Genomic DNA, 27,233 nt, shown 5'->3' on the forward strand with positions numbered 1-27,233 from the left:
AATATTCCCTCCCTAGATGTAAAGTTGGTATTTTCACTTTTGAGTGTATGGATTTTGGTCACTGCTAAAGGTCAGTGTGATCTTAGGAGGTCTTTGTAAAAAATATATTTTAGGCATAAAAACAATGAAGCATAGGTAATAATGGCATTAGGTGAAATCCCCAAATGAAATAGGAAAATATCAGAAACAAAATGAAACACAGATAAACAGCAGCCAGGCTTAACTGTCCACAGAGTAATAGAGGAAAACAGAGGCATCAAGAGTCATGGGTGTGTTTGTGCTACCAGTTTGGAAACTTGTTGATTGGTAATTGAAATACAGACCCCAAATTTAACCTATTTAATGAGAAGGTGCTTGTAGATATATTCAGATTCACAACTAACTTTTATTTAGTACTTACTGTATGCTAGGTAATTTTCATAAATATTTTACTTAATTCTTAGGCCAGCCCTGTGAAGTTGACATTTTCATCCCTATTTTGCACTTGTGGGTAATGGAACTCAGGGATGTTAAATACCCTTACCTAAAATCTCCCAGTGCAAGAAGTAGAAATATAGTTTAGAGCTAGGTCCTCTGTTTCCAAGACCATGGTCTTTTCAGTAAACCTTGATAATTAATATACCCTCAAAGTTCCCTACACTTGGTTAAAAACAAACATCCTGTGGGTATTGCTAAAGTGCATTGTTTACAGTGTTGGCAACTGTCAAAACCTGACTTTTTCCTATTATAGAACTGTTTCTGTTTTCTTCTCCTCCAAATTCATTATTGTTCTTTTTCTCTCCACTGTTTTGTTACCATTTATTTTGCTTCTTTCTGTTATCTGTCTTTTCCTTACATAAGCCATAAGTCTTCTAATGGCACAAATACACAAGACATCGCTTAGTCTTTCTGATAGTGTTCAGAGGAAGGGGAGTTAATGCTACACATTAGAATTTTCATCTAGCAATTCTAGAGCACCTCAGCCATCAGCCCATGAACATTATGACAATTCAAGATATTTTAATCATGGGGGTGATACATCTGGCCACATACATTTATGTGACCTGAGAATGACTCCAGTGCTAAGATCAATGGTAAGGATAATCAATTACTCTGCATATGGCATTAAGAGATTTGTGTTATTGGAGACAAATCATAACACATCATTCTGACTTCTAGGCACATAAAAAACCTATTGAACTACATGCTTTAAAAAATAGTCTAAAATTTTTGATACATGTTTTACTTACCCAAGCTGTTTGCTGATTGGGAATGGCCCTCTATAGTAGTTTTAGGAGTGTTCTGCCCAGTTGTTGATACAGTTATTCCACTAAACTGAGGGCCAGACGTATAGTAATTGAGAGGTGTGTCATAGGTTAATGACTGTGACAAAGGCAGTGTGGCATCTGAATCTGTTTGAGGAAAAAAATGTACTGAAGATCGCTGTGTCACTGGGCGACCATCATGTGTGTCTTCTCTTCTGTGCACATAAAATAGTATAATAAACAAAGTAAGAAAGTCAAAACGAATAGATACAAACATAAGAATCATGAACTATGATTATTACTCAGAGTTCTGCTTTTTAAAAGAATTATACATCTTGTACGCATAAGGACATCTTACAGTTGTAGTTTTAACGATCTAAGTAAGATGCTTTAAGCCTCAAGACATGCTTTTATTTACTTTTTTACCTAAAAAGTAAATTGCGACTGTAGATGATTTTGAAAACCTACAGAAGTAGAAAGAAGAAAACAAAAGTCACCAAAATGCCACCAACCAAAAATTTTACAATTTAATTCCAGACCTTTTAGTGTATTCTTTTTCACTCAAAATTGAGACTCTAGAAACCATTTATATCCCACTTTTATCACTTGTTCCATAATATTTCCCTTTCAATTAGCTTAAAAAGCATGATTATAATTCCTGTTTAATATATCATTGTTTACTAAACCGTTTTCTTTCAATTCCTGTTGCTTAACTAATTTTCTATTTCTATTTCTAATTATAAAAATTCTAGAGTTGATGTCTACTTTCAAATATAGTCTGAAAATTAATTTCTATAAATGCAGAGCACATGTGTACGTGTGTGTGTGTGTGTGTGTGTGTGTGTGTGTGTGTGTGTATGTTGAGGGGAATATAGAAAAGAGAGAGAAGAGGGGCGCCTGGGTGGCGCAGTCGGTTAAGCCTCCGACTTCAGCCAGGTCACGATCTCGCGGTCCGTGAGTTCGAGCCCCGCGTCGGGCTCTGGGCTGATGGCTCAGAGACTGGAGCCTGTTTCCGATTCTGTGTCTCCCTCTCTCTCTGCCCCTCCCCCGTTCATGCTCTGTCTCTCTCTGTCCCAAAAATAAGTAAAAAACATTGAAAAAAAAAATTTAAAAAAAAAAAAAAAAGAAAAGAGAGAGAAGAAAGACTTAATTTGCCAGTATTATTTTTATAAGTAAATCTTACTATGAACAAAGATTTTCCTTTCTTTCTTTCTTAAATGCGTAAAGCATTTATTAACTAGTGTGCATTTAAACAAAGCCTCTAAACTACAACACAATTATTTTACAAGTAAAACAATATTCCCATGGCACGACTCATGAAAAGGTTTGTGACAAACTTTGTATGAGTCACATTGAGATTTAGTTACCTCAAAGCAATCTGTGTGTGTGTGTGTGTGTGTGTGTGTGTATGCATGTGTGTGTGTGTTTAATACTTGAATTATCAACAAAGTCCTGGGGTCCAAAATCCTTTACATTTCTGAAAAACTTGGTAAATGGTCAGCTTATGCACCCCTTTACTGGGGGCCACTTATCTACCTCTGTTAGTCAAGAGCTAAGTATTTGCCTTCATGGATTGTCACTATTTTGATCTCTTTATTTTCCAGAGTTCCTATGAAGATATTTTAGCAAGTCTTCTGTTTTTTTGTTTTTTGTTTTTTTTTTTTGTTTTTTTCCAAATGTTTTCATAAGGGAACAAGGGCCTGAAGTTTCCTAATCCACCAAAGTGATATCAGTCTTAATCTCTTTGTTTACCAAGAGGTATTCATAATTTTGTTCTGCAATTTGTAAGTTCCTTCATCAGAAATATTGTATCTGGAGAGTTCTGTACTCAAAGCCAGACTTCTCTAAATGTACCTCTCAGAAGGCACAGACATCCCAGTTAGTTTTTTTTAAATAATTAAATGGCATTGGCTTTGAAAATTGTACTACTAGCCCAATACATGTTAAGCTTGAGCATTTGCCATTTTGCTGACATCCTAAGCACTCATCTTTGTCATAAAAGCTCTAACCTATGAAAATATACTCTTGTGTATGATGTGGTGGGTAGTGGGAAGGAGACTATAGAGGTAAATTGTCAAATTACAAATATTTAGTCTCTGTCCAACCTGAGACAGGATCATATGATATGATTTTTGCCTGATACTAGCTAGAATAAGCAGGAAAAGTACTTTTCTCTTTCAAAGTTCCTTACATCTATCTGGGTTTCATTACAAACTGCCTATATCTTTTCAGCATGTTCATTTTATAAGCTTCAAAGTTTTTTTCTTCCTCCAGTAAAACAATAGCATTTTGGAATAATTTAATTCCACAGAAGATTCCTAATAAGCTTTTGCAAATGTTGTGATTAAAGAAATCTGGCCTAGGGCCACAAAGTATTCTTATTTTTGTAGTTGAATAAGAAATTTCTAATAGGTGCACATACTTTTGTAAGAGCTCCAACATTTCAGGAAGAGACACATGTCTAGACACATTATTTAAACCCTGTACTCACTGACTTGTTAGACTCTTTTTGGAAGATAAGGGATTTGTCCTAGTGCTTAGTTAGCTTTGCCTCTATTGTATGGAATTTTCTAAGCTCTTTGTTGGTACTTTGTTACCTCTGGGATTGATTAGCACTCAACCAGAGGTAGTTATAAAAGTTCAATTCCCACATTTCAATGTTATTTTAAGGGGTACTACATTGGTAATACTGACACCAATCATTTCTCAGATGACCTCAGATGACCATTTAAAAAATGGACTTGAACTGAACAGTAAACACAGGACACCTAGGTGCGAAATAACATTAGCTTTAAATTGGGTATATTCAGGGAGTTCCTGTCTGGCTCAGTTTGTAGAGCACATGACTCTCAGTCTCAGGATCGTGAGTTAAAGCCCCATATTGGACATGGAGCCTATTTAAAAAAAATTTAGGTATTTAAGTTGGGTATATTCAATACTAGAGGCCATTAAAAAAAACCTGGAAAACCTATGCTAATCCTGTAATTGATAGAATGATTTAATTAGTAAAAACAGGGAGTTGTAGTTTTTGGCTTTTGTTTTTCTTTCTTTTTTTTTTTGGTGGTGGTGGGGTGAGTTGCAGTTTTTATTTCACATCCTCACAGGCATTTTCCAAACCAAAATTCTCTATCAATTCTTTGTCCCCAAGGTCAGTAAAGTAGTTCTAAAGAAATTATCTGCCAATTTCCTTAACACGCTAGATATAAGTTTTGGAGTCTCAACCATGACTCATATGATAGAGATCTGTACAGGTGAACTTTTGTATTACTCAAGGACTGTACTTTATAACACAGTGGTTGGGGAAATAGTTGTATGTTATAGTTAATTTTAGAAAATGTGTGGAATCAATTCTAGTTACAACTACTTCATAAGATATTTTGAAACAAGAGGTCAAGTACGCCCTCATTATCCTCTAAAACTCAGATCCTTCTCTCCTCTCACTTATGCCATTCTTACTGTGCTTGATTCTCCATTTTATCTTCCTGCTCATGGACTTCACTCTGCAGGGCCACTGAAGTTTTCTGACTGGCTTGCATGTCTTTCATCTTGGCTAGAAGAAAAGTCTCTTTTCTTTCCTGGGGAAAAAAAATCATGATATTAGGAATAAATATAGCTGAATTTGAAGGTAGACTTTATTTTCAAGTGACCTCATCAGTTAATCTAACTACCTCAAAGCATATGCCAGATTAAATAATTTCTTTCCCAAACTGGTGCCAGAGCCAGGCTTCTAATGTAAATATGTAAATATTGACATAGCCAATACTGGTATTAGCTAATGATATTATGCAAATCAAGGTGAAGGTGCGTAACATTCACTTGAAGCAGCTCAAGAGGCAGGGCGGCAACCCAGCAAGGCTACCTTTATGACTATAACTTTCATATCTGGCCAACACTGCCTGTTAGAACACTGTGAGGTAATGTCTCCATAGTTACAAAGTTCCAGTCTCTGAGCAATTACTATATTGATGCTGCACCTGCTTTTCAATTTGCAGACAGTAAATAAGGTAACTTGCTTTTAGGAGAGCCATATCTCTCACCAGATAAATTTTGATACCAAAATATTCAATATCCTATTTTGGATATCTGAGGGTCAAGGCCTATATATAAATACTGGGAGCATTAGTTACTGTTTTTAATTGTTTTTTTTTTTTTAATTTATTTTGTTTTGGCAAATGTCTTTGAACACACACAAATGGCCAAGCAGCAGGAACAGAAAACTTGTATACTTTTCAGGCAGAAAGAAACCTATTGGTAGAAATAGTGAAATCAAAGCAAGGAGGACCTAAATTCTTCTCCTAGTTATGCCAGCAGTATGGTTTAGAAAAAATCACTTAGTTCAGATTCCAACCTTGAATAAAAGATTCACACTTAATGCTTTATGATAATTATGACATAAGAATAAAATTAACACATAGGAAGGTACATGACTGTACACAGTAATAAGGCAGATTAACAATGATGATTACTGGGTGAGTAAGTTCATTTAATAAATATTTAAATAAGCATCCACTCTGTACCAGGAACCAGATAGGCACTAACAATTCCTTCTTCAAGGAATAAAGATAAACATCTTCCAATTTAGATTAGAAAATAGCTTCCATCAGGGAATGATGAATAATAGTTAAATACAAAGGCCAACGAACAAAGTAACTGCTTTAATAAGTCAAAAGAAAAAGATTTCTTGGGGAACCTATGAAATACTGGCATGGAGGATCCTAAACTTACCTCTTCACACAGATACCCCTAGATAACAGCCACATCAGTGTAACTAACTCAGAAAATGACATGAAGACTGGCAGAATAGACTCTCCACAGTTAATTTTGGAAAGGAGGCCACATAAAAAAATGGTAGAAAGGGTGGAACCCCAGTTGCGAGCCAAACTAACCTGTGAGACTAACCACAAATACCAGAGGGACACCACAAGCACAGAAAAGGAGGAGAACAGATTCCACACCAGGCACCCCAGACATATGGGGCCTGAACTGGGAAGATGAGTCCCCATAACATTTGGCTTTGAAAATCAGAAATTCTTAACTTTGAGTTTTCACAATCACTGGGTTTTAACACTGGGAACTTTAAAAATCAGTGGGCTCAGCTCCAGGAGAGCCAGAAGGTGACAGGAAACAGTTCCCACCCTTAACAAAACAGCACACAACTTTGACAAGATACAGCATAGAAGCAGCAGTTTGAAAAGCACCTGGGGTACACCAGGAAGATTTATTTACTAATGTCAGAATGTGTGCTAGAGGAACAGGAATCTTTAAGAAATTTCTCCAAGAACAAAAGAGCTGGTGGGCACCATTATCTCCATCTATCCCCAGCATGGATAGCCAGACATCTGTGGGAGCCAGCATGAACACTTGGTACCTAGCTTAGGTTTCATCCTCCAAGAAGATGAGCACTTACCTTGATAACACTTGTGTGCCCTGCCCCCACATTCTCCTGTAGACTGCCCCATCCATCCTGCCTTAATCCTTCCAAAGTCATGTCTGATGCAGTGCCTTCTACAAGCAGCCTTGACAGTGGCCAGCACGACTCCAAAATGACTCTTGCTCTGGTGAGAGGGAAAGATAATCACACAGGTCAGTTCCACTGCAGCCTTAGCAGTGGGCTGGGGGAAAACATCTGATCTAACTGCTGGCCCTGCCCACTGACAAAAACTTCACAGGGGACAGCACAAAGAGAAAGCCCTGTAGTTGGGGGGGCCACTGCAAACAGACAGACTGAGGGCAGACATCTGGTCTGATAGGTTTCACTCACCAAAAAAAGCCACTCAGGAGACAATGCAGGGATAGCAGCCTGCAGGTAAGTGCAACTACAGTTCTGGATAACAGGCTGAGGGCAAGCGACTGGTCTGACCCAACTACACGCACAAAGTGGTCCCAGACTATCCTCATAATAGCACAGAGACCAAATCCTGCCCACAACAAAGATGACCACCCAGCCGACTGGAGTGAAGGAAAATGTGGCTCAGCCACAACAGTAGTGTGCATGTAACACACACAGGAGACATCTCTGAAGTGCCAGGTTCTGATGAACAAGGGACATTGCACTACAGGGCACTATAGGACCTCTTCTTCATAAGTCCATTACTTTCAAGAGATATAATTGACTTTCCTAATACATAGAAACAAACATATTTAGACAAAATGACACAGAGGGATATATCCCAAATGATCAGGACAAAATCATAACAAAATGATTTGGAGATGAGAAATATGCCTCATAGAAATTCAAAAGAATGGTCATAAAGATACTAATTGGATGTGAAAAAAGAGTGGAGTGGAGGATTTCAGTGAAACCTTCAACAAAAAGGCAGAAAATATAAAAAAGAACCAATCAGAGATAGAGAACTAAATTACTGAAATTAAAAAATACACTGGAAGGAATCAACAGTAGATAAGAGAAAGCAGAAAAATGGATCAGTGAGCTGGAAGACAGAATAATGAAAAGCAAAGAAACTGAACAACAAAAAGAAAAAAAAGTATAGTAAAAAATGAGAATATTTCAAGGCAACTCAGTGACATTATCAAGCACAATAACACTGATATTATAGGTATCCCAGAAAAAGAAGACAGAGAAAGGGGAGGGGCAGATAATTTATTTGAAGAAATAATAGGTTAAAACCTCCCTAATCTGAGGAAGGAAATAGACATCCAGATCTAGGAGGAACAGAGAGCCCCCAACAAAATCAACGCAAGGAGGTCCACACCAAGACACATAATAATTATAATGGCAAAAAGTAATGGCAAAGAAATAATCCTAAAAGCACCACGAGAGAAGAAAACAGTTACATACAAGGGAAACCCCATAAAGCTATCTGCTGATTTTTCAGCAGACACTGTACGCCAAAAGAGAGTGGCATGATATATTCAAAATGCTGAAAGAAAAAAACCTGTAACCAAGAATACTCTATCCAACAATGCTATCCTTCAGAACAGGAGAAATAAAATAGTTTCCTAGACAAAATTTAAAGGGGTTCATCACTGTATCAGCCTTACAAAAAATGTTAAAAGGAATTTTTGACTGGAAAGAAAATGGCCATAATCAAGAATAAAAAAGTTATGAAATGAAAAGGTTTCACAGGTACACACAAACATAATAAGTAGTAGATTAATTACTTATAAAGCCAATGTAGCTAAATCACAAAAGCAGTAAAGTCATATCTACAAAAAATCAGTTAAGGGATAAGCAAAATAAAAGGATGTAAAGTATGACATCATATACATAAAACGTGGGAGGGGACAGTAAAAATTCAGTGCTTTTAGAATGGGTTCAAACTTAAATGACCATCATCCTAAAATAGACTGCCATATGCATAGGATCTTATATATCAACCTAATGATAATCACAAATAGAAAACTGTAAGAGATATGCAAAGAATAAAGGGGAAGGATTCCAAGTATATCACTAAAGAAAACAAACCAAAAGGGAAGAGAGCAAGAGAGGAAAGGGAGAAGAACTACAAAACAAACAAACAAACAAAAAACCATAAAACAAGTAACAAAATGGCAATAACTACATACCTATCAATAATTACTTTGAATGTAAATGGATTAAATGCTCAAATCAAAACATGGGATGACTAAATGGATAAAAAAGCAAGACCCATCTATATGCTGCTTTTAAGAGACTCACTTCTTTTTCTTAATTTATTTATTTAAATTCAAGTTAATTAACATACAGTGAAGTATTTGTGTCAGGAGTACAGCACAGTGATTCATCTCTTACATATAATACCCAAGTGCTCATCCCAATTAACGCCTTCCTTAATGCCTGTCACCCACTTAGCCCATCCCCCCAACCACCTCCCCTCCAGAAACCTTCAGTTTGTTCTCTGTATTTAAGAGTCTCTTATGGTTTGCCTCCCTCTCTGTTTTTATCTTACATTTTTTCCCTTTCCCTATGTTCATCTAGTTTGTTTCTTAAATTCCACATATGAATGAAATCATATGATATTTGTCTTTCTCTGACTTATTTGCTTGGCATAATACACTCTAGTTCCATCCACATTGTTGCAAATGGCAAGATTTCATTCATTCTGATTGCTGAGTAATATTACATTGTGTGTGTATGTATATAGGTATATATATCTCATATCTTTTTTATCCATTTATCAGTCAATACACATACAAAAATGCTGTCTCAAAGGGGCACAGGCATCCCACTGTTTATAGCAGCACTATCAACAATAGCCAAATTATGGAAAGAGACTCACTTCTAGCCTAAAGATGCAAGCAGGCTGAAAGTGAAGGGATGGAAAAAGCATTATCATTCAAATAGAAGTGAAAAGAAAGCCTGGGTAAAAATAGTTATATTGGGCAAAACAGACTTTAAAATAAAGATTGTAACAACAGACAAAGAAGGATACTATTTTATGATAAAGGGAACAATCCAACACGAAGATATAACAATTGTAAATATTTATGCACCAAACATGGAGCCCCCAATTACATAAAGCACCTATTAACAGACATAAAGGAAGTGATCTATAGTAATACAATAATAGTAAAGGACTTTAACATCCACTTAAATTGATGGATATATCATCTAGACAGAAAAATCAACAAAGAAACTGTGGCTTTGAATGACACACTGGACCAGATGGCTCTAACAGATACATTCAGAACATTCCATCCAAAAATAGCATAATAAACATTTCTTTTTTCAAATGAACATGGAATATTCTTCAGAACACATGTTGGGTCACAAAACAAGTCTCAAAAAATTAAAAAAGATTGATATATCATGAATCTTTTCTGATCATAATGGTATGAAATTAGAAATCTATCACACACACACAAATCTGGAAGAACACAAATACATGGAAGCTAAACAACATGGTAGTGAACAATGAATGAAGATATATGCACCCTCTTGTTTACTACAGCATTATTTACAGTAGCCACGTTATGGGAACAACCCAAGTTCCATCAATAGATGAATGGGTAAAGAGGAGGTGGTATATACACAATGGAATATTACTCCAGCCATAAAAATAGTGAACTCTTACAATATACAACAACATGGATGGAGCTCGAGGATACAATGCTAAGTAAAATAAGTCAGAGAAAGACAAGTACCATATGATTTTACTCATATGTGTAATTTAAGAAAAAAAACAAGAAAAAAAGGGAAAACCAAAAAAAAGATTCTTAAATATAGAGAACAAACTGGTGGTTGTCAGAGGACAGGTGGGTGGGGGGATGGGTGAAATAGGTGAAGGGGATTAAGAGTGCCCTTATCATGATGAGCACTGAGTACTGTATAGAATTGTTGAATCACTATATTGTACACTTAAAATTAATATAACACTGTATATTAATTATAATTGAATTTAAAAAATGAGTAAAAAAAGAAATGACAAGAAATATACTACTTGAAGTTATAGTGAAGCAAGTAAGCTAGAGGAGGGTAAACATTTGACTGTATTTTCTCTGTCTTGGAGATGAAGCATAATTCCTTATTAGGGTTGTGGGCCAATTATGTAAACATAGCATAAAGAGATTTATAAATTTATACTTATTCTTAGGAAATAAGTAAAAATGAATTTATTATTTCTTACCACTATCCCAGTTTCCCTAATTCTACCTGACTGGTTTCTTAGTTGTTAAAATTTTCTGTACTTGAACTACATATATTACCATGAAGTCATTATGATCTCACTTGTTTTATCAGAGAACCTATTCACATTCTGCAACATAGTTTGGAGAAACAAAATTTCATCAACTGAGAAAAATTTTGAAAAGCTTTAAGTTTGCGAATGTTCCACTAGTCATTCCCCATACAGGATCTTCCTTATTTATTTTCCCAAAGTTATAGCATATATGCAGCTAAAACTAAGCTCAAACTAAGTAAGTGGTTTTCAACAGGGTATGAAGTGAACCATGGAGGGCATTTTGCAAATGTGAAAGAACAGTGACAGTAGTCATAAAGATTGGTGGGGATACGAGCCAGAGACTTTCTTAAATATTGCAAATAATTTTCCCACATACTACATAATTTTCCAGACAAAGATGAAAACTAGTTTATAATTATCTGAGTGCAAAGCCCAATTCCATATTACCTATAAATACAAAATATTTTTGCAAACTTTAAATATATACTAAAATCTCCACGAAGTAACTATTTGTTTACATTGAGGAAGAGTGTATTGGTTTGTTCAGAACTTTTCAAAGAGTTGTTTGTCAGTTTGGAAAAATTACACCATCAATGGTAATACCACATGGTGTATTCATGTGGTTTATATAATGTACCTGAAAATACATAATAATGGTAGAAAAAACAATAATAGCAATAACAACAACAAAATCAACCTGATATTTAATAATATTAAGGAATAAAAGTTAAATATTTTAGGTGTGTTTGGCATTATGATTGTATTCGTTAAGAATAATCCTTACTGTTTGGAAATACATACTGAAGCTTTTTACATAAAGTTATATGATGTCTAGATTTGCTTCAAAATAATACAGATCATAAGAAGTGAATGGAGATGGAGATGAAAAAGATGGGCCATGATTTGTAACTGTTGAAGCTCAGTAATGAATACAAGGAGGTTTGTTATACATTATGTCTATTTCTTCTTTAAATGTTTGGATTTTTCTAGAGTCAAAAGGCTAGAACACACATTTCATTTTGGGATCTGTAGACTTTAAACATTGATGGTATCATCATCATGGCTGTCTCTAGCTCAGGAAGGACAGGGTCAAGCAAGAGCTGAAGGGGAAAAGCAGAAGCACCTACTGTTTATGAGGTACAATAGTCTTTACACAGATCCTTTCATCACAGCTCTGGAAGATAGGAATTGCTCCATTTTCTCAAACGAGGGGGTAGAAGTTCAGAGAGATGAATACCTCTTCCAAGGTTATACCACCAATAGATGGCAGAGCCAGAATATGGTCTCACATTTATTTGTTGCAAAGACTCCTTCACTGTACCGCCTGTTTCTCTGTTGTAATTCTTATCCAAAATCTTCCTAACTCCTTCCATGGTAACTGCCTGACCACTTACTCCTGAACCAGCTTTGCCCTGGTTTCTCTCTGCTTTGATCTCCAATGACTCTCTCCCCTGGCTTCCAGAACCTGTGTCAATTCTCTCTTTGGTCTTATCCTTTGTTGGAAAACTGCTAGAATTTTGCATGAGAAACTGAAGTACTCCCCATGAGACAGATATAGGGTAAAACAGAATAATGAAAACTTTTTTTTTTATTTTGTGAGCTTTTACCTTAATTAAGAAAAATTAAAAGAGTTAAAATACTATATTCAGCAATTTTAAAAAACCAGGGAAACATTACATGCACATAATTTTTTAAAAGCTGAAAAACACAAAGAACTGGCTTTATGCATTCTAGTCCTCTGTTTCCACATATGGAGAACATTTACACAGTAGGGGATTTTATTAAATTGGTAATATAAATAAAATGTCTTGTGTGAATGCAGACTGTATATATAAAGAGAATTTCCATCCCCTCTCAGGCCATGGGTGGGAATATTCATATGCAGTAATATGCAGTTGAGGATTACAATTTAAAACATGACATATTTCACTAGCTAAGATTCAAGAGTTCGTATATATAGGAATACAGTTTCACATTTGCACCTACATAAATATAGTATAAATTCCTATTGCAAAGCATCTTCCTAGTGTAAAAATGAACTAGGTTGATTCATCTCCTTCCCAAGATCCACATATAAGTAACAGAGCTGCAAACATAGATACTATTATTTTACCTTGCAGTCAGGGTCATGTTAAGATCCTACTGGAGATGTTCACAGAAAGGATAAAGAACCATTTGGGGGAGGTTCCAGTTTCAGATAGTTTGTCCAAATACCTTCACAGGTCTTTCCTGTCACAAAATTCTATTCGGAAACAACACTAAGACTTTAGATCTGCCTATGTGGTATTAAGTATCAAGCAATGGTTTCAACCCTCAGACATTCCTATCAGTTTTAGCACTGTCTCATAAATAACTGCATAGTTATTTCACACATAGGGTACATGTATTTTAGGTTTAGTCTTTATCCATCAATAGTTTCTATCCATTTTCTTTAAAGGAATATAATGCTTATTATTCTAAGACAGGTTATCTCAGACTTGTTTAGGGGGCAGAGACCCAGATCACATTCTTATTTGCAGAGCACCATGTTCTTTGCAAAATATTAAAAAAATATAAATCAATATTTTTATTTCATCTACACATTATTTTAATATATTTTTACTAGCAAAAAAATCCATCATATATTATTTGTATAACATATAACCTCACAACCACCAGCTTACACATCTTAAAACACCCAACAAACTGTTGAACCAAGAACAAATGGTTGGTTTTGAGTTTTTCTATCAATATGAATTTGCAATTTCATTTTCTTCTGTCATCTATTGGCAAACTTTAGCAGAAAAATGGTATCTGGAACCAAAGACTTGTAAAAAATCATTGGAAAACAATTTGAATTGAGTAAATGTTATCCATTAGCTTTTTTTCCCCCTCTGCAAGCAGGGTAAAGGCAATCATTATTCAATATTACAGTCAAATGCTCTCTCTCTACAGCTTATGGAACACTCGTACCGCATAGGAACACTGTGTGATAAACACTGGATTAAAAGAGTACGAAAGAGAGTTATTAGAAGCCTGAATATAAAGCCTTCCAGGGGCCTCAGGCAAAAATATGTCTAAATGGAGCCCAGCCAAGCTCAAAGTGGAAGCTCACCCAGGCAAAGGGCACCTCCTTCTCTTCCTCTGCACATATAACAAATTTGATCTGTGGTACCTACTGTTAGCATTACTCATTATTGATGATGGTGATAGGTGGCAATTGAGAGGTACAGTTCACCAAGGGTGAATTAGTTATTCTTGAAAAATCCCATGATACTATTTATATAAATGAAGCTGCTTTTATTAGTTTACTGACAGTTTGAGTTATAAGTAAACTTAAATTGGGAAATTTAATTTAAGTTAGCAGCTTTCTTCTCCATGTGCAAATGAGAAAACAGAAGAAATCAGGATGTTGCTAATACTATTGATGACCCTGAGATTTGAGTTATATCTTTTATAAGAGGATACTTGTGACTTTGACTAGCAACAGAAAAGTCACTGGGGTGGATAATAATACTGTGTCTGAAATTTTACTGTGTCATTTCTTTGAGACCCTGTATGTTAGAAAGAGGTGAGAATCCAGACACCTGAGATGGAATGAGAAAATCCATGCACTGTTTGGAAATGGAGTTCTCAAAAGTTGGACAGTCAATGAACTGAGGCACCCAGGTGCCCCTCCATTTACTAGTTTTACTACAATTTGGGCAAAAATTCTAATTTTATAGTGGTAACCTTTTCACTGGTGTTCTATCAGGAGAAAAGTTTAAAAATCACAGTTACATACCATCCTCAAGAGCTCCAAATCAAGTCAAATGATTATAATCAGAATTTGTAGGCTTAGCAAATGTCCATCGACTGATGATGGATAAAGAAGATGTAGTATATGTATACAATGGAATATTACTCAGCAATCAAAAATAACACAATCTTGCCATTTGCAATAACTTGGATTGAACTGGAGTGCATTATGATAAGCATATGATTTCATATGATTTCACTCATGTGGAATTTGAGATACAAAACAGATGAACATAAGGGAAGGGAACATAAGGGATGAACATAAGGGAAAATAATATAAAAACAGAGAGGGAGACAAATCATAAGAGACTCTTAAATACAGAGAACAAACAGGGTTGCTGATGGGGTACTGGGTGGGGGGATGGGCTAAATGGGCAAGAGACATTAAGGAGAACACTTGTTGGGATGAGCACTGGGTGTTATATGTAAGTGATGAATCACTACATTCCATTCCTGAAATCATTATTACACTATATGTTAACCAACTTGGATTTACGTTACAAAAAAATAATTTATAGGGTTAGCGTATATAACTCTTAAAAAGCTGGTCTCACAATGATCCTTTGAGATATGGCTTCCTAGAAAAACAGAATGATGTTGAACATAAATGGTATGGTCCCATTTCAGTGATATAACAGGGGTACCGTGGGACATAGCCCTGAGGAAAAGTGAGCTTTCAGTAGATAATGGCTAATCAGTGCGTATCAGGTGTCAAGGTGAAGTACAAGGACTTCCTGTGGATTCTCTCAATTCATCCTCACAATAAGTAAATGCTACAGGTTCTATTATCAGGCTCATGAGAAAACTGAGGTCCAGAGAGATAAAGCAACCTGCCTGCAGTTACACAATCATTAAGTGGTGGGATCTGGAAATAGACCCATGTCCATCTGACTACACCGCCAAGATTCTGAAGCACCATTCTGTGGTGACATGATACATTTAGTAATCTTTTGAGTCTCAGAGTTACTGTGAAGAGAGTCCCCACACAGCCAGCCACCTCTTTTTTCTTTTTAATTTTTTTTTAACATTTATTCATTTTTGAGAGAGAGAGACAGCATGAGTGGGGGAGGAGCAGAGAGGGAGACACAGAATCTGAAGCAGGCTTCAGGCTCTGAGCTGTCAGCTCAGAGCCCAACATGGGGCTCAAACCCACAAACTGTGAGATCATGACCTGAACCGAACTCAGACGTTTAACCCACTGAGCCAATCAGGTGCCCCGACACACAGCCACTTCTTATATGGTAAGTGTTACAACATAGTCTTAGTTTTGTTGTTGTTCTTTGTTCACATTTGTTTCTCCCTTAGTTTTTTGAGTGTATCCTCTTACAATTCAAAGTCAGCCATAATCAATAGTGAATACTACTACTACTATCAGCTATTATTTACCATGTTTTCTATTTGTGTTAAGTACTCTACGCATATGATCTCATGTCACCCTTTTAAGGATGCATTATTATCTGCCTTTCACAGATTAGCATATTGATGCCTATAGCAGTCAGGTAATTGCCCAGAGTAACACAGCTATAAAGTAGCAGAGCAAGGGCCAGAGTTAAGGTCTGGTATCACTTTAGGGATTACTTTCTTCACCATTACACCACACTATTCTCTGAAAAATATTGAGCACCGCTGTTTACAAGGCAATTGGACTCTGTAGTAATATAAACAGATGTCAAACATGTTCATTGCTGTTCTGGAGTTTAGTCTTTTGATGGGACAGTAGTATCTGAATATGAAAAAAAACAATGCATAACAGAATATGATATGAATCAAAGGAATAGTTTATTAAGAGCTACAAGAACTCAGCACAGAATTACTTGTGCTGTTGTTTTGTCACCTCAGAAGAGGTGAGATAAGGTGAACCTCAAAAGATAGGATTTCAAAAGTCAGAGAACAGGAAGGAAGACATTTATTAACTTATTATTTCAGGCATGCATTCATTTAACAAATATGCCGTAATTGTTTGCTGTTGCTAGACAGTGTGGAATGTGCTTCTCTGGCAAGCCTCAAAATGCAGGGGTAGACATGGCGTAGGCATATCAATGGCTGAGACAGAGAGATAGCCTGGATGTACAGTGTGAAGTAGAACCAGAGAGACGGGAGACCAGGCTGTGGAAGGCCTTACACCTAGACCAAGGAGTATGCATAATGCAGGCATTTATTTGTTCCTAATGGTTCAATAATTAGACTAATTATAGGACACTTCAGGAATTTCTTGCTTATATTTGTGTGTATGTGTGTGTGTGTATGTTGGAAAGGGGTTGCTTTTTTTTTTTTAATAGAAATTCTTTATATATTCCAGATCAAAGTTCTTTGCTGGATTTATGTATTATAAATGTATTCTCTTAAACTGTACTTTGTCTTACAACTCTCCAGATGGTACATTTTGAGTAGACTTTGTAATTTTTAAACAAAATTTTTTAACGTTTATTTATTTTTGAGAGATAGAGACAGAGTGCGAGCGGGGGAGGGGCAGAGAGAGGGAGACACAGAATCTGAAGCAGCAGGCTCCAGGCTCTGAGCTGTCAGCACAGAGCCCGATTTGGGGCTTGAACTCAGGAACAACGAGATCATGACCTGAGCCAAAATCGGACGTTTAAGCGACGGAGCCAACCACGCGCCCCATTAGAGTTTGTTAATTTTAATGAAGTTTAGTTTATAAACTTTTTTAACTTAATGATTTTGTGTCCTGTTTAAGATGTTTATCTATCTCAAAGTCATAAAAATATTGGACTATTTTTTCTCTTACAAGTTATACTTTTTTCTCTTTCACATTTATAATTTACCTTAAATTAATTTTTGCTTATGGTATGCCAAAAGATTCAAGGTTTAGTTCTTTTTTCACATGGCTATCCAATAGATCCTGCTGTATTTACTGAAAAGACAGTATTGAAAGATAATGGTGCCTTAGTTGTAAATCATGTGACCATATCGTTGGGTCTCTGTTCTGTTCTATTAGTCTGTCTATCCTTGTGCTATTACCACGCTGTCTTAATTAATGTAACTGTATAGTATAGTGTAGTATAGTATAGTATAGGTCTTCCAAATTTGTTCTTTTCAATGTTATTATACTATTCTAGGTTCTTTGATTTCCATATGAATTTTTAGAATCACCTTAATTAAAAAAACAGTTTAGACTTTTATTGGGGTTATACTGAATCTGCAGATCAATTTGGAAATACTGGATTACCTGTAATCTTCCTTTCTGGTAATATTTTTGTCAGGTTTTGGTATAAACATTATGCTGGTCTCATTAAGCAGTTGGCAACTGCTTTTGCCAACTATCTTTTTCCATCATTTGGAAGAATTTGTGTAAGATTGGCATTATTACTTCCTTATATCCAAGGTACAATTTACTGATGAAACATTCTGGTTATAGACTTCACTTTCTGAGAAGTTTTAAAATTCAATTTCTTTAGTAGTTATAGGACTGATCATATTTTCTATTTTTTTATGTTGGTTTTTGGTAACCCATACTTTTACCAAATTTTTTTCAAAATATCCTTTTAATATCTTTTTAATGTTGGTGGAATCTGTGGTGTCATCTCCATTTTCATCACTGATAGTCATTTGTCTCTTTTTTTTCTAAATTAATTTTATCAATTCTTTTAAACAACCATCTATTGATTCTTTGATCTTCTTTATTACGTGATTAATGACATATTTTCCTTTTCTTATACTTTTTTTTAAACTTTCTTTGTGTTCAGTTTGTTGCTCAGTTATGAGTACTTGAGGCAGATGCTTAGGTAATTGCCTTGCAGGCCATTTTTATTTTCTCATATAGGCAGTTAAAACTATATATTTCCCACTAACCATGGTTTTACCTTTTTTTAAAATTTAGTATGTAATATTTTTATAACTTATTTTATCATATTTTAAAAACTTAATTTTTTAAAAATAATTTTTAAGTGTCTTTATTTATTTTTGAGAGAGAGAGAGAGAGAGAGAGAGAGAACATGAGCAGGGGAGGGGCAGAGAGGGAGAAAGACACAGAATCTGAAGCAGGCTCCAGGCTCTGAGCTGTCAGCAGAGAGCCCGATGCTCGTGAACATCGAGCTCATGAATGGGGAGATCATGACCTGGGCCAAAGTTGGACACTCAACCGACTGAGCCACCCAGATGCCCCTAAAAACTTAATTAAAAAAAAAAAACTATAGCTTAATTTCCAAACATATGAAGATGTTCTAGGTTTTTTTCCCTTTTTAGTGATTTTTAGCTAATTTCTTTGTGGTCAGAGAACATATTCTGAATAATTTAAGTCCCGAATTTATCAAGTTTACCTCATGGCCAGCATATGGTCCATTTCTGTAAAACTTTTATGTATTTTTGAAAAGAATGCATACTCTGATTTTTTTTTCAGTTGCAGTGCTTTATAGGTCTCAATTAGTTTAATTGTAATAATTGTTATTCAAGTCATTTATATCCATACTGATTTTTTCCTATATATTATAAAAATTACAGAGAGTAATATTAAAATTTATCATTTTGATTGCAGGTTATGCCTGTATTTTACAATCCCACCAACAGTGCACAGGGGTTCCCTTTTCTCTATACCCTCATCAACACTTGTTATCTTGTCTTTTTCATAAAAGCCTTTCTAGCAGGTGTGAAGTGATAGCTCACTGTGGTTTTGATGTGCCTTTCTCTGATGATTAATGATGTGGAGCATCTTTTCAGGTACCTGTTGGCCATTTGTATGTCTTCTTTGGGAAAATGTCTGTTCAGGTTCTTTGACCTGTTTTTAATTGGATGATGATGATGATTATTACTTTGCTACTGTGTTGTATGAATTCCTTATATGTGTTACTTCTGTGTGCGCTCAGGTACCTGTCTTGTTTCCTCATATTTCTGAGTATTCCTGATGGAGCACCAAACACAGTTAATGAAAAAATTATGAGACATAACTTAGGTCTAAAGTGACATTATAGTCCTTCAGAAATTTATATTAAGTGACTAGGGACACTAGGAAGTCCATATTAACTTAATTAGTTCAATCAGGGATTGAGATCACTTGAGGCTGGTTTCAGTTCCTGTGAAGGTCAGTCTGTTTCTGGTTTATCCTTACTCCTAAGGTATGACCTTCAAGGTTCAAACTCAAAGTCTGGAGGAAGATGTTACCAGGACTTCTCTCTTTTTTGGGCCTCTTACTCCAACTTCTGTCCTCTAAATTCTCAAATCTGTAAACTCTCTGTTCATACTGTCAGCAAACTCTTCCTAAAATAACCTGACAACTTTAGGGCAAATTTGACAGTAAAGATGCATTATCCTTCTGGATCCTTTTGTTCTTCTGGATCATGGGAATCAGGATAATTGAATGCCTTGAGAACTTTCTGGTGTCTTTAGTTCTGATACATTGTCCCAGCTTTCCTGGTTGTTTTTAGTAGGAGAGTTAGTACAAATTACCTGGACAGCCATTAGTAAAAACTTATCCTCATATTGTTTAAACAAAATATTTGTATGCCTTTTGACTTCACTGTTTATTATATTGGTGTCTTTAGTTAGTAAACACACACACACACACACACACACACACACCCCACCACCACCATTTTTCTTTTAGTATAGGGGTTAGACAAAAGAATTAATCCTATAGCCTGTAAGTTACATGACAAATTTAAGGTGAGATTCAAATTTGTCTTGCTACTTGGTGATATTTCTTTGTCTTCATTATCTTGTTCATTTATAGCTACTTCACTCTTCCTACTTTTACAGAGTATGTTATGCAAATTAAATGAGAAAATGTCTATGAAAGTTCTTTTTAGATGTTTGAAGAAATATACAAGTATACAAGTAGCATAAGGTGGTGTTACTATTCTAGACTCATAATCATTTATTTTGTAAAAACCATATTCACACTGATTAGTACCTCTGAAAATGTTTTGGTGGGCCATTCTTTGCAGAAGGAGTGTTCCGCATTGAGTGATGACAACTAACCTAAACAGACATTCTCCTGGGAGAAAAGATCACAAAGTAAACAAAGAAATAGTTCGTTTGCTCATGAAAAATGTATGATTAAGTAACTTGTCAAAATCATACAGCTTGTGCTTAATGGAAAAGGTAAAGCTAGTATATGGCAGTGGGGACTTAATCCAGGACCTTAGGAATCCAAATTTCATAAAATAGAAACAGTGTGACAATAAAAAATTAGTGGTGGTAGACCTATTTCTAAAGACAAATTTCAAAAATTTGATTAATTAAAAAGAAAAACTTCTCAACTTAGAGCTATTGTGCTAGCATAATCCACCTTTCCTTCCTTCCTCCCTCCCACCCTTCCTTCCTTCCTTCCTTCCTTCCTTCCTTCCTTCCTTCTTCCTTCCTTTTTTATTAAGTCACCATGCTGTATATTATATCTCCAAGACTTATGTATCCTATAAGCACAAGTTTGTACCTTTTGACCCCCTTCAACCTTTGCAACCAACCCCCACTCCCTGCTTTTGGCAACCACCAATCTGTTCTCTGTCAGTTGGGTGATTTTTTCCTTTTAGATTATGCATATAATGCTTTAAAATGAACAGAGCCCTAAACTGGCTGATAGCATAACATTTTATTCTTTCACTGAAAGAACACAAAACCCCACCCAGAAAACTCTTGGCTAGACCTTTTGCCTAGGTTGGTGATGCCCAATTTTTCTGCCTGTTTATCAAGGGGTGGAATGGAAAGTATCCTTTTCAACGTTTTTTTTTTTTTTTTTTTTTTTTTTTTTTTTTGGGGACAGAGAGAGACAGAGCATGAACGGGGGAGGGGCAGAGAGAGAGGGAGACACAGAATCGGAAACAGGCTCCAGGCTCCGAGCCATCGGCCCAGAGCCTGACGCGGGGCTCGAACTCACGGACCGCGAGATCGTGACCTGGCTGAAGTCGGAGGCTTAACCGACTGCGCCACCCAGGCGCCCCGAAAGTATCCTTTTCAAAAGTCAACCTTGTGCCCTAGGAAATTGGTAACTAGCGGTGGGACAGAACTGGGATAAATAAACCCTTTTAGCCTAAGTAAATCCTTTTCCTTGTGGCTCAATTTTGCTTTCAATTTCTCTCATTTGGCCTTGAAAGGTCTTCCCTGGTGACAGTTAGTCTCCCCTTACTTCTTGAGTCACCATGTTCCATGCTAGGAGGCTCACATCTGGTACAACATTGGACCTCCTTAAATTGGATTTGAGTTTACACACCCTCATCTAAGATTATCCATTCAGGGAGACTATCCTTGATGTTCAGAACTTTATAAACCTACCACCATTGATTACATATCATACTTTTCTTGGTCCTTCCCCCAAGCCTTTTCTCTACTTGCAAGGGAGTGTTAGGACATTTATAATTAAGCTTGTTAGGTTAGAGCCTCAATGGACCATATTCTCTTGTGTTTACTGTTTCTTCTTCTAGTATCACTTTCTCCCATTCATTTATTTTTCAAATTTTTATCAAACTTCTAATTAGTTGGGGTGCCTGGGTGGCTCAGTCAGTTGAGTGGCAAACTTCAGCTCAGGTCATGATCTCCTGGCTCATTAGTTCAAGCCCTGCATTGGGCTCAGCATTGAAGCTGTCAATGCAGAGCCCGCTTTGGAACCCCTGTCCCCCCCTTTCCCTGTTCCTCCTCCACTTGCACTCTTTCTCAAAAAATAAATATACATTAAAAAAATAAATTCTAGTTAGTTAACATACAGTGCAATATTGGTTTTAGAAGCAGAATTCAGTGATCCGTCACTTACAGCATCTAGGGCTCATCATAACAAGTGTCCTCCTAAAACCCATCACCCATCTAACCCATCCCCCACCCACCCCCCTTCATCAACTGTCAGTTTGTTCTCTATCTTTAAGAGACTCTTATTGGTGGGGGTGGGGGGGCGCCTGGGTGGTTCAGTCAGTTAAGTGTCTGATTTCCTTGGGCTCAGGTCATGACCTCATGGTTTGTGAATTCGAGCCCTACGCCGGGCTCTGTGCTGACAGCTCAGAGCCTGGAACCTGCTTCAGATTCTGTGTCTCCCTCTCTGCTTTCCACCTGCTTGTGCTTGTTCTCTCTCTCTCTTTCTCAAAAATAATAAACATTAAAAAAATTAAAAGAGGGTCTCTTATGGTTTGTTTCTCTCTCTCTTTTTTCTTTTTTTCCCCACTCTCATATGTTCATCCGTTTTGTTTCTTAAATTCCACATATGAGTGAAATCATATGGTATTTGTCTTTCTCTGACTTACTTCACTTGGTATAATACACTGTAGTTCCACCCACATTTTTGCAAATGGCAAGATTTCATTCTTTTTGATGGCTGAAGAATATTTCATTATGTATATATCTCACACCTTCTTTATCCATTCATCAGTCAGTGGGCATTTGGGCTCTTTCCATAGTTTCGCTGTTGTTGATAATGCTTCTATAAACACTGGGGCGCATGTACCCTTTTGCATCTGTATCATTGTATCCTTTGGGTAAATAACTGGTAGTGCAATTGCTGGATTGTAGGGTAGTTCTATTTTTAACTTTTTGAGAAACCTCCATACTGTTTTCCAGAGTGACTGTACCAGTTTGCATTCCCACTAACAGTGCAAGAGGGTTCCTCTTTCTCCACATCCTCACTAACACCTGTTTCTTGTGTTATTAATTTTAGCCATTCTGACAGGTTCTCTCAGACATTTAATCCCCAAATCACTTCTTCATCTTTGATAAATCTTCCTCCTCTGTTATTCTGTAATAAACTGTCTGCCAAGTTATTTTATTCTATCTCCATGACAACTCCCATCTATTCCTCCATTACCTAACTAAAACAAAATATTCAGTTTTACTTCTCTTATTACTTTCTTTTACCCACCCAATGCTCCAACCAAGTTAATCTATGTAGTATCTCTGTATGTGTGTCTTGCTTTCCCATTCATGCCTTTCTTCTGACTATTCCCACTAATAACACCCTTCCCAACACTGCTTCTATCTCTAAAAATGTATTCATTTTCAGAACAAGTTTTCTCAGTAATAAAGTATAATTAATATCTATTTTATACAGGATTAAATAAAATAACATGAGTAAATCATTTTAAATGGTAATTATTATTTTTATTGTTAATATTATTACCCATCTCTTCTGTAAAGCATTTTTGTTCTTCTCAAACTAGAAATAATTCCTTTCTCTCCTGAATATCCACAGGGCATACTTTTCATCCCACAGCATTACTTTCCACATTACATTACAGTTATTTTGCACATGCTTTATTCAATCAAAATAGACTCTAAGATCCTTGAGGTCAGGGACCATTTCTTGGGAATCTTTGTTCCTTCCTCAGGGTACAAGATAGATACATTAATAAGTATTTGCAAAAGCGATGAACAAAATCACCACAGTGGTAATTATGGCTTTATCACAATCTTTACCCACAAATTACATCTTGATGAAATTACAAATTAACAAATCCCATTATACCTACAAATTGCATAGTGAATCATTCATCTGGAGGGTGATTACCTAGGTCTTGTTGAGAGGTGTTGGCAGGCTCTCAAAGACAAGTAAAGACCTGAAGAAGGCAGTGCTGCTGTGCAGAAGTAATAAACTGTGAAGAATTTTTGTCCCTGGCGAACCTTTTCAATTCCAATACCAAATTTCTTATATTCTTTGGCTATAAGATACACCATTATTTTATCAAATACGAAGAAAAACAGTCCAAGATAGGGAATCTTGGCATAAAGCTGGGATAAAGCTGGGATTCCTAAGGGACTACTTGTACTTCTTAACCTTAGTACTGGGAGGAGAAAGAAAAGAAAAATCTCCCCTGAGATTTTGAACCACAGCCATTATATAGATATGAGGTCTGAATTCACACCACTAGTGTGATGTAAAAACCTCAAGAATAAAGTTTAATTTAAAGTGGTGCCAGGCCAATAGTAGTTCTAGGTAATTGTTGGAAATAAATGTTTATATAAGAAATTAAATCCAGACAACACCAACGCCATAGGATGCCATTGATGATACAGAGGTGTTAAATTGTGAAAAATTACCATCTTAAAATTAATGTAATATGTTTTTTCCATCAAGTATGGAGAAGGTCTGCAAATAACTCAGTGAGGGAGATAGAAAAAACAAACTTGGTCTCCTTGACATTTTGACCAAGGCCAATTGCCTCTCTTCCAGAGACCAGTTAGGAAGCAGCTTCTGCATTCTGAAAACAGATTCTGAGAGGGTAGGGCATTTCAGGGTCTGTGCTGGTCTCATCAACATGTCTTAGCAAACTCCTGGGAGGAGAAAGTTAGGGTTAAGGAGGAGATGGTGAGAACCTATTTCTCTAGTCCCAGTGTACTGACTCCTTGTATCTGCTAGTGTCTCAGCTTCACACTGAGGTGAGGCTTCTTGCTCTGTTCACTTGTCTAGTTGTCCACCTCACCTACTTGATCTCACAGAGCACAATAGGAAACAGGTCATTCATGCATGCAGACATTATGGGGCACACATGTGTGCATGTGTGCACATGCACATGCACGTACACACACAAGTGCACAGACACACCTTGGACACACCTTGGACACACCTTGGGAAGACTGGCTGACTGTTTTTAATACTAGTGTGAATAAACCTAAATCCCTAAAATGTGCTGTTGCTTAAATGGGAGTTTAAGTGACACCAGACAGGAGGAAGAAAGGTGATCTAGGCACCTATAAAGGGCAGGTTTCAGTGAAATACTGCGATGGTAGCCTTTGGGCAAGCAGAGTTAGTTTGAGGATTTGGATGCCTAAAAGTTAGGAAAACAGCGACACTAATAGATGAGAATGTAGTGAAAACAAATTAATTATCTTTGTAGTTTTTTTTCCCCTGGGGAGAGTGGTAAGGGCAGGTAACCAAATAGAAACAGAATATGCTTTCAGTGTGACTTGAAATACTGGTCTCATAATATATTATATGCATATGTCAATCAGTTTAATGCAAAACCATGTAAATGAGGGAGTTGCTTAATACTGTATTGCTTATTGATATAAAGATTCACTCCCATTATTGTAGATTTGAGCCAATTCAGACTATCTACCAATACTGAGCAATTCCCCCAGTTGCCATTTTCTAAGTCAGTGTTGGAGTTTTTATGGGCAGTTTATTATCATACAACAGCATGCAATCTTGGAATTCACTAAAACAAAATAATAAAAGAAGTGTATGAGGGATATTTGCAAATCAAACTTACCTGTAGGGCAATCAAGATCTAACCTTCGACTTACCAGCACAATAAAATATCAAAATAAGCAAAACATAGTTTTTGAATACATTTTGATATTTATAAGTTATGATATGCAATCTATAAATTGACTCAAACCATAAAATGAAAACAAATTGTTTTCCTAAAGGGGGAGTAGTTAACATATTTTAGTTTCAAAGTATTTCTTCCGTACATTGAGTTGTCTGTCAAGTGAGTGTGTGTGTGTGTGTGTGTGTGTAGCATAGAATAAGTACTGTTACTCATCTACATTTCTAATTGTCTGTTTGACTACTCCACCTGGGTGTTCTGCATGACATATTATGTATGAAACCAAGATCATTATCTTGCTCACTTTCCAAACATACTGGATATGTTATCTCCATCTGCTTGTACTATCTCAGGTAAAACCACTAAAGTTGCTCAAGGCAAATTCATTCTTGACTTTTTCTTTCCCGCCTCAATATAGGCAATCAACCAATACATACAGTGTCTCTTACATCCCTCTCCTCTTTACAACAATACCAGTATAGATCCACATCATATCTCTCACCTAAATTATTAATATAGCCTCTACATGGCCTTTTCCCATTAGTATATTTTCTACAATACAACCGAAATTATCTCAAGCAAAGATGTAATTGTTTAGGTTCTTTGATGCCCAGGGAAGAAAAGTAAAAACTTCTTAGCTTAGGTTCATGATCTGGCTTAAAATGACTTTCTACCATCGTCTCTAGCCATTACTCCTCATGAACCCCATAATCTAATCATAGCTGCTAGGCATTTCTCAGTGCTTCCCAGCCTTAGTTTGTTTGCTTGTTTAATGTATTTATATTTAATTTAATTTTATTGCTGTAAGAACACTTAAGATGGGATCTATTGTTAACTATAGGGACAATGTTGTACAGCAGATCTCAAGAACTTATTCATCTTGCTTAACTGAAACTTTATGCTTGTTGATTGGTAACTCCACATTCCCAGCCCCTAAAACCACTATATAGCCCTTGTTTAATATAGTTGCTTCCTCTGCCTAAAAGGCCGTGTCCTCTTTTGTCCAATGGAAAACTCCCACTTATCCTTCAAGGTTACGATCATGTCATCTCTATTTTCAGGTTGTTCATGATCACCTTCATCCCTTCCTTCCACCCGTCTCCATCTGTGTTCCCACATACCTCTACTTGAGTATTAATTACATTATTATAGTCAAAGCTGATAGGCAATGAGCATGATTTTCAAACACAGCAGCTATATATAACTAGTCATGCTCTGATTGATTGGTGCTTGTTCAGTATAGTTATTAAACATTTTGAATGGCACTCCTGATTATAGGTCTTATTTCATCTATATCTCTACCACGATGATATGAGATAAAGGATAGGGGCCGTGTATCTTATCCATACTCATATTTTCAGTGACGGGTATAATGCTTGTATACAGGTGTGCCCTAA

General features: G+C 36.3%; 1 protein-coding gene across 12 annotated transcripts in view; it reads right to left on the reverse strand.

Annotated features, from left to right (window-relative positions):
• LMNTD1 (lamin tail domain containing 1) overlaps positions 1–27,233 on the reverse strand; it is a 448,355-nt gene that overhangs the window by 52,745 nt on the left and 368,377 nt on the right. For 8 of the 12 annotated variants that reach the window (XM_049627199.1, XM_049627203.1, XM_049627198.1 and 5 more), the window contains 3 exons: positions 6,652–6,799; positions 4,701–4,819; positions 1,230–1,459 (listed from right to left, as the gene is read on the reverse strand). In XM_049627199.1, the coding sequence (XP_049483156.1) occupies positions 1,230–1,459; positions 4,701–4,819; positions 6,652–6,732 (430 nt within the window). In that variant the 5' untranslated portion in view covers positions 6,733–6,799. Of the gene's footprint in view, positions 1–1,229; positions 1,460–4,700; positions 4,820–4,912; positions 5,315–6,651; positions 6,800–27,233 lie in introns of those variants that run through there. The other 4 variants (XM_049627201.1, XM_049627202.1, XM_049627205.1 and 1 more) reach the window with 3 other exon arrangements.

The sequence above is a fragment of the Panthera uncia genome, chromosome B4 (assembly GCF_023721935.1).
Source record: "Panthera uncia isolate 11264 chromosome B4, Puncia_PCG_1.0, whole genome shotgun sequence".
Lineage (NCBI taxonomy): Eukaryota > Metazoa > Chordata > Mammalia > Carnivora > Felidae > Panthera > Panthera uncia.